Source organism: Protomyctophum parallelum (assembly GCF_964188405.1).
Source record: "Protomyctophum parallelum genome assembly, chromosome: 17".
Taxonomy (NCBI): domain Eukaryota; kingdom Metazoa; phylum Chordata; class Actinopteri; order Myctophiformes; family Myctophidae; genus Protomyctophum; species Protomyctophum parallelum.
In genome coordinates this window covers 24,989,791-25,004,592 of record NC_139719.1, presented here as the reverse complement: position 1 = coordinate 25,004,592, position 14,802 = coordinate 24,989,791, and the positions used below count along the sequence as shown (strand labels likewise).

Below are 14,802 nucleotides of genomic sequence, written 5' to 3'. Positions count from 1 at the left end.
CTGCATTCAAAGATGTTCTTTGTCATTGGTAGAAATAAACCTGGTCGAAATGACTAACCAATCAGGAAGTAGACAGGCTAATGACTAATGACAAAGTTTGAGGATTTTATTTTAATGCAGATTGTGGCTCCTAGTCACAGAGACAAAATTTGGGGGGTGTTTTACCCATTGCTGGCTGTCTGAATACCAAAAAGGTCATTAAAGCTTTGAGTTATTATTGCTTATAGCAGCTTTAAGTACCTGCTATTTAGGTACCGTATATTTCCAAATAGTAGCTCTACCGCAATCTACAAGTATCTACTTGTAGATTGCCTATTTTTTTGCTGCGCAAGAGAAGACAAGCTGCCTTCTATGGAATCCAAATTAGTAAAATCAGGCGTGCCGTCTGAGAACTGCATTCTATGCGGCGCGCTGACCGAGTGTCTATACCTTTGTACGGGTGCACCATGAGTGTCTATACCTTTGTACGGGTGCACCATGAGTGTCTATACCTTTGTACGGGTGCACCATGAGTGTCTATACCTTTGTACGGGTGCACCATGCCGTCCAGCATGCTGACCGAGTGTCTATACCTTTGTACGGGTGCACCATGCCGTCCAGCATGCTGACCGAGTGTCTATACCTTTGTACGGGTGCACCATGCCGTCCAGCATGCTGACAGTGTCTATACCTTTGTACGGGTGCACCATGCCGTCCAGCATGCTGACCGAGTGTCTATACCTTTGTACGGGTGCACCATGCCGTCCAGCATGCTGACAGAGTGTCTATACCTTTGTACGGGTGCACCATGCCGTCCAGCATGCTGACAGAGTGTCTATACCTTTGTACGGGTGCACCATGCCGTCCAGCATGCTGACAGAGTGTCTATACCTTTGTACGGGTGCACCATGCCGTCCAGCATGCTGACCGAGTCGTCGGGCTGCAGCTGCAGGGACACGTCTCCCACGGCGTCCACCAGCTCCGAGAAGAAGTCAGCCACTTCGCCACAGTTCTCCAGCAGCACGTAGCGGTCCTGTCGGTTGGTGAAGTACGAGTCACTCAGGTTGGCCCTGACACACAGCGGGAGGAAAGCAGAGGGTCGAGGGTGGACAGGAGAAAGGTATTATGTCAACATTCCAGTTCATAACCTGAATCACGTCATGCCCCTCTCGTCTGCAGTAGTCTTTATCGTACTGGGAAATTGCTCGTGCAAAAAATAACTCATCTAAAGAAATACTCGTTTTAAAGGACCACTTCACCACTTTTCAACCTATACTTCATATACTAGGTCCTCACTAATAATCATGAAAAAATTGCGCAATTCTTTTCTACTTGGTCTGTGTCTCATAGGAGGGCTGTGGGCAGTTCAGAAACCGTCTTCCAGTGACATCATCGATGGGGATTAGAAGCTAATAGAAACTGCAGGCTTTCTAGTCCTGGAAAGTTGCAATGCGAAAATGGAAGCCATCGTTCTCACGATAATGAAAATCTAAAAAACATTGTAAAAAAATCTTGTTTAAAAAAGAATCTGCCTAATGATGATGTCACTGGAAGACGGTTTCTAAACTGCCCACAACCCTCCTATGAGACACAGACTGAGTAGAAAGAAATCGTGCCATCATGATTATTAGTGAGGACCTATTATATGAAGATAGGTTGAAAAGTGGTGAAGTGGACCTTTAAGTACCGTTTCCAAGTATAAAAGGAACTGCCTTAAATTTCCTTAAAGTATAACGCGGTGGCTAAACACCCTTGACACGCAGTGTGTACAATTCCTTTTAATTTTAAATGTACAGTTTGGCATGTCTTCCAGTTCCAGGGACAATTACGTTCACGATCGAATCAATCAGAAACAACCATTTACGGCATCTGAAAAAAGCTGCCGAGAGGTATAGTCTCTCGAGACAGACTGTAAAGAGGGCGCCGTTTGTCCTTTAGTTGGTGACGATGGGTTCTCAGATTGGCCGAGAGGCAACACAGCACAGGCTGGCTGCATATCAATGGTTCAGTGTGTGACCTGTTAAGTACTGTAGGCTACTTCCAGGGATATGAACCTTTGGATAACACACAGTGGCTGATGATGGATTTACGAATCAACAAAATTGACAGTGCTCTGCAGCACTGGATATGTGTAATTATTTTTGTACTGTACACTATCCCCATTATGCAAGTAAAGACAATAAAATGTCATATTGTGGGTTAGGTTAACACTTAAAATTACTACACAGGCCTCTTAAAAGGTGATTTAAATCGGCAACTGTGAGCGTACGTGCTCGTGTGTGTGTGCGTGGGTGGGAATATTTACAGCATATCCTCATTCCTATGCAAAACCGAAACTACACACCACTGTGATTAACGATAATTATAAAGGTAGCCCTCGAAATACACTGCAGTGTTCTCTCTTGACCGTTAATACGATCTGCCAACTATGTTTACTGTATACTGGCATGACTGATATACACTGCAAAATGATGTCTCACCTGCATGTAAGACTGAGAATCGTGAGAATTGGGACATGGCCTTCCAAAACATTTCAAATTACATTAATTTAAAACAAATGTTGGGTGAAAATATAGTAACAGTTGATAGATCCGTTACTATACACAGTATGCAGCTATAATTTATTTCTACTAGCCATAAGCCTATCTACTGTATGTTTGCATACATCTTACTCTACTCATACCAGATATCTTACTCAACTCAGGAATATTTGAATATCCGACCTGCTTTCCTTGTTCTTTCTTTCTATCGCTGTTCTTCCGTTCCCTGGAAACGGCAAATGATGGGAGCCTGTGATGTGCCAATAAAGTTAGAGTCTGGCGGAAAGTTTGACGTTTCTAGAAGTTGAATTCTAAGTACATTTGTTTTGAACATTTAGTCAGTGGGAAGTATATTTAAAGACTTAAAAAGACCATGTCAGCGTCAATGAAATCTAGCCTGTTGGATTACCTATCTCAAGCAAGTTTCAAGTCCCCGCAAGTTGCTTTTCATGTATTGTACTCGGGTACAGCAGTAACAACGAATAATCTTTCTTTGTTTCTCCCGGCCTCTGAATACAGTACAAAGGCCTCCAAACAATCGTAGTGTCTGCCACGTACCCGCTGATGATGATGTCGTCGTCAAACAGGTAGACTTTGATGTGCTGGACTCCGATGGTCTCGTTGAAGCGCTGGGGGACTAAGAGCTTCAGCAGCCCCCGCAGGTCGGGCGTGTGATACAGAGAGACTCGCATCTGATCTGTGAAGCGCTGTAGAAGAGGCAGCAGCATGGTCCTTGAGTTCACCTGGCCTGCACGTGCACGCACGCACGCACATACACACACAATCACACGCAAGCACACACACACACATACACACAAAAGCGTAAGAATCAGTGTGTTTTTTGTTTTGTATCCTGGTTACTCCCGACATTATGCTGATTGTCAGAAATGTCATCTAAACAAGAATGCTGGTTTCCTTTTCCTGTGGGTTACCCCCTGAACACTACGGCTACCCTTAACAATGACCGGTTTAATATCCTAAACACTACATGAACATTTACCAATTAGCGGTATTGTTCAATTTGGAGGTTGACAATTTGGTCAATAGCCAACTTTAACTTTCTGCAATCTTCACATATTATTTAATATTATTATGTCTATTTTTAATCTAGACGGTTTCTTTACCGATACCCAGGATTGTTTCGAGGAGATTCAGTGGATTCAGTTTATTTAGCAGCATGACATGTCAAAGCATCCTCGTACAAACAAAACGCATACTTGGCGGCACTCACCTCGCGAGCCACGTGTGTAGTCCAGCAGGATGGAGACTTTGAGGTCAGGCGCGTCCTCGTCTTCCTGCGAGCGTTGCAGTGCTTCCTCCATACAGTCCACCTGAACACCCAACAGGTGAGGAACTGTCATTATACAAGTGCATGTACACACGCACACAGACACACCGACTCTTTTTTTTTTTTTTTTAAGATATTTTTTGCGGCTTACGCCTTTTATTGTTTTTTTTTTAAAGGGACAGACAGTAGGCTGACAGGAAACGGGAGAGAGATGGGGGAAGACATGCAGTAAAGGCCGTGTCGGGCTCGGGAGTCGAACCCGCGGCACACTGCGACTGGATTACCAGTCGGGTGCCCAGACGGTTACGCCACCGCCTGGGCCGACACACCGACTCTTATGACAATGTGAAACACCACCACAGGAAACCATGGCCTAAAGCCTAAACTAAACCCATCTTCTAATTGGTCCTCACTAATGACCATTACAAGATGGCCCCATGTCTGTCTACTTGCTCCGTTTCAAGAGAGCTGGGGACAGTTTAGAACCCTGCCTACCAGTGACATCATCGGTAGGTTTGGACAATTCAAACAAGATTTCAAACAGTTGTATTATTGTTAGTAGACCTTCTGAAAATATGAACACCAAATTATGTACAGTGTGGGTAATGCAATGTAACAGATCACATTACTGATTGGGAGGGAATTGTCCTGTCTCGCTATAGCGCATGTAGGCTACGCTATCGCAAACATAGCAGATTTATCCCCCAAAAAGCATGTTTTTGCAATAAACTTTTAAAAATTCAGCATAATATTATGATCAGTGCCTGTGTGAAAAGTCGGAGCGATTGGTGGAAGCAGTGAGGAGCTACGACAGTGTTTCATTCACTCACTCACTCAGACACTCAGACATTGAGTGAATTATAGTATGATGATGATGATTTTGTTAATGCGAGAATAATGGCATCAATTTCAGCATGCCAACTGTCCAGGAAGAGAAAGTCTGGTATCTGAACAGACCAACAGCCCAACATTGAGTAGACAGAAATTGGGCCATCTTATAATGAGCATTAGTGAGGAGCAATTACAGTATATGAACATTAACAGATGGGTGAAGAGCTCCCATAACCTTACCTTTAGTGAAGTTCTAAAACTGAAACCAAAGTGTGCATGCACAAACACACGCACACACTGTAAATTTACTCAAGTACAGTAGGCCTACTAAGGTACTTTTACATTACTGGAGTATTACCAATTTTCTATACCGTTACTTCTACTCCAATACATTTCAGAGGCAAATATTGTACTTTTACTCCACTACAATTATTTGAAACCTTTGGTTACCATCTTACTGTGTAGATTATGATTCTTATTACAAAACGTGTATTAAACATATTTAAACTTCGGTAATTTGAAAATAGCCCATCTACAAGAACACATGTCGGAAAACACGCGCACACACGCGCTCTCACCAGGTCTTGCTCCAGAGGGCCTGTTCCCAGATATAGCGAGGCCATCACCACTCTCTTCTTGGCTGTTTTTATGCGTGCCTGAGAAAACAAACACATGTCATGTTGCATCAAAGGAGAACAAAAAAAAGAAAACTCAAATCAAAACACCAGCAATGTAACGAGACACTTTAAAAGCATACTTAGCATGACTGCAAGTCATGTTTTTGGTTGGTGAGGGTTGGCTCATTGATTCAAGATTTATCTGTACCGTTACATCCTCCTTACATTGCTGCATCCTATTACATACTTATTAAGTATAAGAGTGAAAATCCTGGGTTTTGCATTCTGTTGCAGCAATAACTGAAATAGCAAATAAACAAACATTTAAATATCTACATGAAGAGCAGTAACAATTGCACTAAAAATGTAAAATAAACAATAGCGAATGCAGTCAATGCACAGTTCGGATCACCTGGATCATATCCATGGTGCTTGGTTTTGCTCTGCTGTATCCAACATGGCAGCCAAGTAACTCATTTTACAGCTAAACATGTTTCTGAAAACATCTGAAATTTTTTAGGAAAGAACCTTGACTCATATTTGATCAGCACAGCCTAGTGGGCTTGTTGCATAGACTGTAAATCGCCATCTTTCTAGATCCGTTTTTGCCCAGCTGGCCATTGGCTGGCCCAGACAACGAGGCTTCCCCCATTCTTCTTAGTTGGTTTTTATTTTGACTCGAGTGGGTGGGGAATCCCGATCATAGACTGTAACGGTAGCCACGGCCCTCAGAACATACGCGACTTTATGGTAAAAAACATTACAAATGGGACCATAATTTTCCAAAAACAATATTATGACATTAGAAATTAGACTTTAAACTAGTGACTGGAAGCAGAAAGTATTCATGACCATGTTTATTAAGGTAATACAGTCTAGGTGAAGTTGGGCCCAAATACATGGACTTCTATGGGGCTATGGGGTTTTTTTGGGTCCAATGACAGCGCCACAACAGGCCATTATATGAACTTTCAGGAAATCCCGATTTCCTTAGTGGCTTCACAAAATATCTGTCTGACTGCCCCCCTGGCTTGTTGTCACATGCATCACATGTGACACAGCCAGATGCCTCAGCTGTCACTTTCTCACAAATAGGCTCTGTGTAACTGCAGTGCAGTTCTGGGTTTCCATTATGGCTCGTACACACTGCTCCGATTATGCTGTCGGGGACCATTTTTGGTGCTCGCAGACAAAACCCCCGATCTGACGCAAAATCGGGCTTTGATCGCCGAGGTTTTACTCGCCGTGAGTGAAAGGCTCTGCGAGAAGATATAGCGCAGATAAAAGCACCTCCCCGACCGTTTCTGAATATCTAGCAGGCTTGATATTTGGCTCTCTCACCGACTGGACATTGTACAGTATGAACTGGGTTGCGACCGCGTCCAGAGAAGTCCTGTATTACAGCCAATGAGCACAGGAGTCTGATGACTCGCCGACAACTTAAAAGATCCTACAGTGTGTAGAGGCCATTAGGTGGCATACCCATTTGCTGTTCCACTTCATTTTCCCATAGCTTCATTTAATTGGCTCTGCAACAGATTTGACCATGTATCGTCAAATAGTCTTGTGCACTTTAATAGCATATCCTGTACTACTTGAAAGAATTTACTTTAGTTGCAAATCTGTATTGCCTTATAAAACACTACTAAACCATATAGATACACTTAATACATTGTTCCTGTAGTATGCATATGTTGTTATGCTTGTGTCCTAATCTAATGTATTCCACTGTCGGCCTGTTCTGCTTTTATTTATTTTTTGTTTTTATGTATTGTGTGGGGACTGCGGCTGTAAACTAGCATCTTTGCTAAATTGCATTCACATGTAATGTCCATTAATATGCACTGTCCTGTCCAAATAAACGAATAAAGTAAAGTACAGATTTGACCTGGAAAGATGCCATTTGTGTTTCCCGTTCAAATCTGCAGTCGAGCCAGTCAATAGACCACAGGTTCTCTCCCTCTTTCTTATGGCTGCATGAACTATCAATTATTGTCTTCGAGATTATTCGATCAATTACTTTTTCACGACGCATCTGCTATTTATACTACTATTTTGGAAAATCTTTAATGGAACGAAAAAAAAACCTAAAAAACAAACAAATGCCCATCCACTTACCTTCATGGCCTGGTAGAACTGGTCAGGAGAGGTGAGGATGTGCACGTGGGTGCCTGGCACCCTGAAGGCGGGCACGTGCTCTGCCATCCATCTGAAGCGGGCGTGGAGACTGCCGTCCGCGCCCTGGGTCCCGGTGGGCATGGAGATGTGACGGGGGAGCGGGTCAGACTCCGCCAGGAGGGGGGCCAGCAGCAGCACCGAGGACCTGGAGGCGACCAATGGGAGGGGGGAACACAGCGTCAATAAAACAAGATTACATGGATTTAAGCAAAATAAAATATCACAAGTCACAAATGAAAAATTAAGCCAAGACCTAATATGTGATTTGTGAGACAGCATGAAAGGAACCCACACACACACACACTAGCACTGTGTTTCATAAACATACAACCGACGCTAAAGTCGACCATAAAGGATGGTCATTTTGTATTTTAAAACAAAATGCCAGACGCCAGAGGGTTAACTACTGGTATAGTCGACCATACCAGCAATGACAAAAAAAGGATGCTAATTTTGTATTTTATTTAGCACAAAATGCCAGACGCCAGAGACCTTTGTTTATATGAAATATCTGAGATCATTAGGAGTTTCTGGAAAATGTAACATGTATTCTACTGATCTTAAAATAGTATTTATCTTCTTCTCTGTCTTCCATAGAAGACAAGCTGAATGGAATGGAATCCAAATGTAATCAGAAATCAGTTGTGACGAATGAGAACTTGAGAATAATGTTATTTTTTCTAGTTTTTTGTCCTTAAAAGGCATGTTTTTGGCTAATAAACACGCCTGGGTCACCTCTGGCTGGGTGCCATATACCCCCTGCTGGCCTAGGATTGAATCACACCAGAGCCTTCCTCTATACCAGAGTTTAGTACCACTAGGGGTACTTTGGACTGGAGTCAGAAATATCAAATCGTCTCCCCCAAAAATAATTTAATTAATTTAGATCAAGTTTTTCCTTTATTGATAGAGTAAGTGAAGACAGACAGGAAACGAGGACAGAGCGGAGACGGAGAGTGGCATACAGCAAAGTTTGTCAGGAATGGGGCTCAAACCCGCAAAGTGCTGTCAGGGTGCATTAGGAGCCTGGGTGCCTGGACCGCTAGGCTGGCCTGGGCCCACATGAATGATTTATCATTGAATGGATTATCCTTCCTACACACAATGATTTTGGATAGATTTCTGTATCCTAGTCAAATATACACTCGTTACCTGACAGCACCCCTGCTGCTGAGCACACACATATTTTACTCTTCAAATAGAACACTGTCACGAGAGATCATAAAAGTGACATGAGATGCACGTGACAACAGCTCATGAATGCGATGGCGATGCCATCAGTCAAATGGCATGCGACCCATTCGGGAGAGCCACCAGGCTAAAAGGGAAACAAATCACTAGCTCAGCCTCAGTCACCCCACTCATAGTCGTTGGATTCCTTTTTAAACTATCTACAACGTGGCCTCCCCATTTTGAGCATGTCATTATGGGTGAAGATTTTCCAAATAACTTTTAAATTAAGTTCTACACGCTTCCACAATTATTCTAAAACGTACAAAAACTGTGAAAATTATAGATCAATGTCTCTCTTAATTGCTATGCAGTGTGAGCTTGTAGATCTTCAATTTAAATTAAACAAAACAAAATAAATACTGGTCTCTTCAGTGGTTAATCAAACAATAGAGTAAGGAACCAACTAATTACATTCATAATCGATTAAAAATATTAAAAACAAAAGAAATCCAGGCAAACCACCGCAAAATACTTGTCTTCTGTCTAGTGACCTTGAATTCACCCCAAGAAGCCCCCTGTCTTTTCTTTTTTTTTTCTTCCCCTTTCTCTCTGCCGCATCCGTCACACCAATGAGTCTGACTTGCCACCACATTAAATGAAGAGGGATGGAACCTCAGGCGAGAGAGCGCGCGCGCGCGCACACGCACGCACGCACGCACGCACACACGCACACACACACACACACACACACACACACACACACACACACACACACACACACACACACACACACACACACACACACACACACACACACACACACACACACACACACACACACACACACACACACACACACACACACACACACACACACACACACACACACACACACACACACACACACACACACACACACACACACCTTGTCTTGTAGATTTTTACTGTAAATTGATCTGGATTGAGAGCGTCTGCCAAATGCCTAAATTGTAGATCAGCTATTATTTAATAAGGGGTGACCATTGACCACACACACACACCAGGTAAACAACTAATCTTAACCCCACCTTGCCTGACTCGTTTCCTAAATATGTAAGCCAAAGTCCCATATATTTGCATAAAAGCATTACAAAAATCTCTACTGGAGGATCAGGAAGCTTTTCCTCACAATGTCTCTCTCTCAAATGATACTATAATATACTTGTGGGGACATCTGGCCAAGTACCCCCCCCCCCCCCCCCCCCCCCCCCACACACACACACACACACACACACACACACACACTCAGTAAGAACTTCAGAAGTCCTTCCACTGCATTATCTTTGTCTTCATATACACGCTGCTGTTGACAGTCTGGGGACACAGAGTTCGGGTTCGGGGGGGAACAATAGGAGCAAACAGCTTAAAGCAACTGTCTGAGTGAAACCATCAGGGGGGGAGAGACAAAAAAAACACTGAACCCAGTTAAAAACAGCACACGCCCCTGAAGGCTCTGGACAATGAAACGATGCACTGCTGGAGCTCCTGCAACCACATGTGGAAGGAAGGGGGATTTCTCTGTGGTTTAAGGGCTCTTGTCCAGTCAATTCAATTCCAGTTACAAACAGTAAATGCATTTTATAACTGCTGCAAAGACAATTTAATTGTACGGCTGCAACTATGGATTATCTTTTAAGTTATTAGTGATTACCGGTAGTTCAATGAACTGTTGCACCCCTACTTCCTTGCGTTGTGTTCATAGCTTGGGCCTTGTGAGTTTTATTGCAGTCAGTGCAAACTACAAAGGTTGGCTGAGTGATGGCAACCTTATGCAAGGTACTGAGCTTCCTACCTGACCTTAAATGGGGTGACTATTCTGAAATGTTTCTCGTCATCATTTATTTAACTCACAACCATGTTCACGTAATTAGTATACAATAAAAGTATACAGTACAATATACATACAGTACAGAAATACATCAAAAAGGCATTCATAATTTGAACAGTGGAAGAACATTTTACTGAAAAGCACACACTTTGTAGATCACTTTTTGTTTTTCAGATTTTAGAAATAAAATTAATTTAAACATAGATGGGCGTGTTATAAAATAAATTGGCAGGTTTTTTGTCAATAGTTCATAATGCTAGCATTCTTACATTCCAACATAACATGATATTCATCTCTAATTCTGTTTTCATTAGATTTCAAATCATCTTATTTCTTTCCAGCCCTTTATATCTGCCAGTGATCTTTGGTATTCTTGTGTTTAAATTAAAGTTACAAATGGCCTGTCTGTACTTCTATATGAAAGTTTTCACTCTTTTTCTTTTTCTTTTAGAGAATACTCTATACAATGTAAAAAAAAAAATATATATATATATGCACCTTTTATACTTTATAGCGACAAAGTATAAAATAATGCTAATGTTATGGATGTTCAATATTATCAGCCTCTCAATATTATCGGCCAATATTTCCAATTTTGCATAAAACTGGAAATGTATGATGTTTATTTTTATTTGGAAAACTTACATTTATGAATGCATCCAGCGGGGCAAATACAATTAGGCTGCATAATGTGTTAATTCCATGAACCACATATATCGGTATCGGAAATTAGGAGTTGGACAATATCGTGATATCAGCTAATCAAAGTCAATATCGGACATCCCTTGTACTTGATGTGGTTGATGTCTAAAATGAAATTTATAATAAATAAAATGTGCAATTCAATTACTCGATATTCATATTTGAATTGGGGACCCCCCATCCTGATAAGCACTTTGGGGGAGTTGAGGCATAAAATTTAGTTTGACTTGGTTCCACAAATTGTGAAAATAGCCTACAAGCTACAAGACAATTTGGCAAATATTTGACCAGTTTTTATAATAAAGTTTGTTGATTACTTTTGATGTAGTAATGGTCTATTTTTTATTATAAGTATTAAAAAGTTTTTACAAGTCATTAAATTGTCATTTTACTGTCATCTAAGCCAGGGGTTCTCAGCGTTTTTGTCTGGGGAACCCTGTAAATGCATTGGCCATGTCTCTCGACCCCCGCCCGCCCCCAATACAAATTGACCGCTACAACAACCATAGAGAAAATACATAATAAATAAATACTGAGACCAGATATAATATAAAGAAACGTTTATGCGTGTACTATGTAAACACTTAATTTCCATTGTCCAGCCATTCAGTTGCAAAACAAAACATTTTTTGAATACCCCCCAAATAATTTAAGAACTCCTGATCTATGGATCCCCCAAAAATCATGTGTGGATGCCAGACACCCCAAGCCCTGGGGGTTCTGACCCACATGTGGAGAACGGGATGCACACGCAGATTGGACACACCAACGGTCGGACATGCGCTCGAACATGCGCTGCTCCCGTGCTTGCGGTTAGGGTTAGGTTATGCTGCATTCACATGGAATCAGGCAAGTGGTAGACGGCAAACGGCAAAACCTGCTGGACGGCACGGCACGGTAAAAACATTCCATATTTTAACATTGATGCCGTCTGCCCGCCGTTACCGGTTCTGGCTGCAGGGCCATCCTGTTCCGTTTACCGTCCTGCTCCCGTCCACTAACATGAAGTCCGTTTGCCATCTACCGCTTGCCTGATTCCATGTGAATGCAGCATTAGGGTTTGAGGTAGGTTGTCGGTCTAATATCAGTCGGTCGGACCAATACTAAGTATGTCTAAATAAAACCTGTACCCGGAGAATCACTGACTGTTCTAGGGTGCAGGTAAATGGTGCATGTATATACTGTAGTGATTTATCCAAAGCGCTTTACATAGATTGTGCTCTACATTCACCCATTCATACACCAATGGCGGAGGGAACCATGCAAGGCACCAACCTGCACATTGGGCGCAATAAATGTGTGGTTCAGTGTCTTGCTCAAGGACACTTCGACAGGCCCACTATACCCCTGCGCCCGGATTTTGCTGAGAAAAGGAGACTAAGTGAATAAAGTAAGGGTAGATGTGATTAACAGAAGACCTATTCAGTACATTAGTGTGTGTGTGTGTGTGTGTGTGTGTGTGTGTGTGTGTGTGTGTGTGTGTGTGTGTGTGTGTGTGTGTGTGTGTGTGTGTGTGTGTGCGTGTGTGCGTGCGTGCGTGTGTGCGTGTGTTTGTTTTCCGGATTCCATTGGTCTGATGTGATTCAAACCATGTGATGGACATAACAGCTCTAATTTCACTTCCTATAAAAGGCATTGCGTCTCACTTAATGGATGAATTTCACGGGTTGTCGTGAGATGATGTTATAGATCTTCTAAGTTTGTGTTATCAATCACCCTTTACATAATATATCCTCCACCACCAACCATTACAGAATCTCAGCTATTTGCCTGCAGGGCTGTCATTTATGTCTAAAGGCGGGGTCTTTAACCCATTTAGACCAGCGTTAAAAACATTCACTTTGAAAGAATATATATTCAAAGATTTGCGCCACATTTTTATGATTTTTCAAAAATAGCAGACCTACAAGCTTGTAGATCTATGAGCTTGTAGATCTGCTATTTTTCCAATAGCTAAATTATAACATAATATTTAAAACACCAAAAGGGGTTCCCGCCCAAAATGGGTTAAATCAGATTTTTCAGACATTTAAACCTCATAGTAAACTTGACATTGGCTTTCACTCTGTACTTTTCATTCTATAAACCTCTTTGCCAAACAGACAATCTACAAGCTCACAACTCCTCCCAGTGTGAGCTGTAGATCTGCTATTCCCGACCCCTCAGAATAAGGATGCTAGGGTTCAAGTGGTTAATAATGTTATCACACAAAGATTTGCCCGCCACCTCTGTCGTAACTCTGAGAACCCCATAGGGGTCCCGGACCCCAAGTTGAAGACCCCATGTTTGTCATATTTCCCAGGTGCTTGAAAAGTGCCTGGACTACATTGGCTACATCTCTACTAGCGATTGTAGTAGGTACTGACGATCTTAGTGGACACTTTTTCATGATTGACTGCCTGTCTAGGCTGCCTTTAAGCCAATGGGAGAATTACAGATAAAACCCAGTTTGAACGGCATGAAAACCAATACTCTGAGCTTGCTGCACCTGGCAGTTATAAATGAGTCATTCTTGTGTATTATCCATTCCAGCGTTAATTGAGCGGATATGCAATTTTAATCTGCGGTAAAGTGATCCGTGTCATCGCTATGAACCAAGCATGCCAGAGGCACAACAGTCCGTTCCCATGTAACATGATGCCAGATTGGATGAATGGGTGAATAATTATACTACTTTAGAGATAATAAGCTAGGGAGAGAATATAAAAGGCATATAAAGTGTCATTTTAGATTTAACCACTTATGGCTATTCAATAGCAGATATACAAGGTCATAGTGTATCATTGCGTGCCACGCTACGAGCTTGTAGGTCTGCCATTTGTTTTTTTTTAAAGGGTGTGTACTTTTACTACTGTGGCATGGGAACATGCCTTGCAGTCAGAACACAATGTTACTGAGCAAATTATTATGCAACATGAACAATGAATGGGGGGAAACATTAACAACAACCACATAGCATCCAGATGTTGCAAGAACTGAGCCTAATACAAAATATAAAAGCATATGTATATGCATATGGTTGTTGTGGTACTGTACTGTACTGTACTTAATCATTATGACTTGTTTCACAAACAAGGGGATACTCAGAGCAGAGGGTGACAGACAGTAAACAAGCCCCATGGACGCCATTATGTGGGTGTTTTTTTCCTTTGCTCTGGATCAAAGTCGTTCCTTACCCTCTCCTCCTGTCCCGCGTGCGGAATAACCTGTCAGATATGCGGGTAAAGACCCCAGCGATGGCCGGTGTGTACACGGAGTACACCAGCCTCCTCCACGACATGGGAGCCGCCATTGCTGCTACCAGCAGCCCAGACAGCACTTTGAACACACAACTTTATCGACAGGGACCGTTTGTGTCAGCCTGTGGAAAAATAGCAGATCTACAAATTGAAAATGATGGCACCATAGTTATGACTGCGACCCGCTATCAGCTTGTAGATCCACTGTTTTCTTTTTGACACGGTGACACTCTCGCGATATGTTGCGTGAGTTTAATTGACAGTGGATGACAGAAGGTGACAGATTCTGTGAACATAAAAACGTTATTATTATTATTATTATTATTATTATTATTATTATTATTATTATATTATTATTATTATTATTATTATTATTGTTGTTGTTATT

At 42.0% G+C, this 14,802-nt stretch overlaps 1 protein-coding gene across 2 annotated transcripts in view; it reads right to left on the bottom strand.

Annotated features, from left to right (window-relative positions):
• Positions 1-14,483, bottom strand: part of pgs1 (phosphatidylglycerophosphate synthase 1) — a 39,179-nt gene extending 24,696 nt beyond the window's left edge. For both annotated transcript variants that reach the window (XM_083787251.1, XM_083787252.1), the window contains exons 1-6: positions 14,352-14,483; positions 7,374-7,578; positions 5,217-5,294; positions 3,751-3,850; positions 3,078-3,267; positions 871-1,049 (exon numbers count right to left, since the gene is read on the bottom strand). In XM_083787251.1, the coding sequence (XP_083643377.1) occupies positions 871-1,049; positions 3,078-3,267; positions 3,751-3,850; positions 5,217-5,294; positions 7,374-7,578; positions 14,352-14,467 (868 nt within the window). In that variant the 5' untranslated portion in view covers positions 14,468-14,483. The remainder of the gene's footprint in view (positions 1-870; positions 1,050-3,077; positions 3,268-3,750; positions 3,851-5,216; positions 5,295-7,373; positions 7,579-14,351) is intronic.
• Between the last annotated feature and the right edge of the window lie 319 nt (positions 14,484-14,802).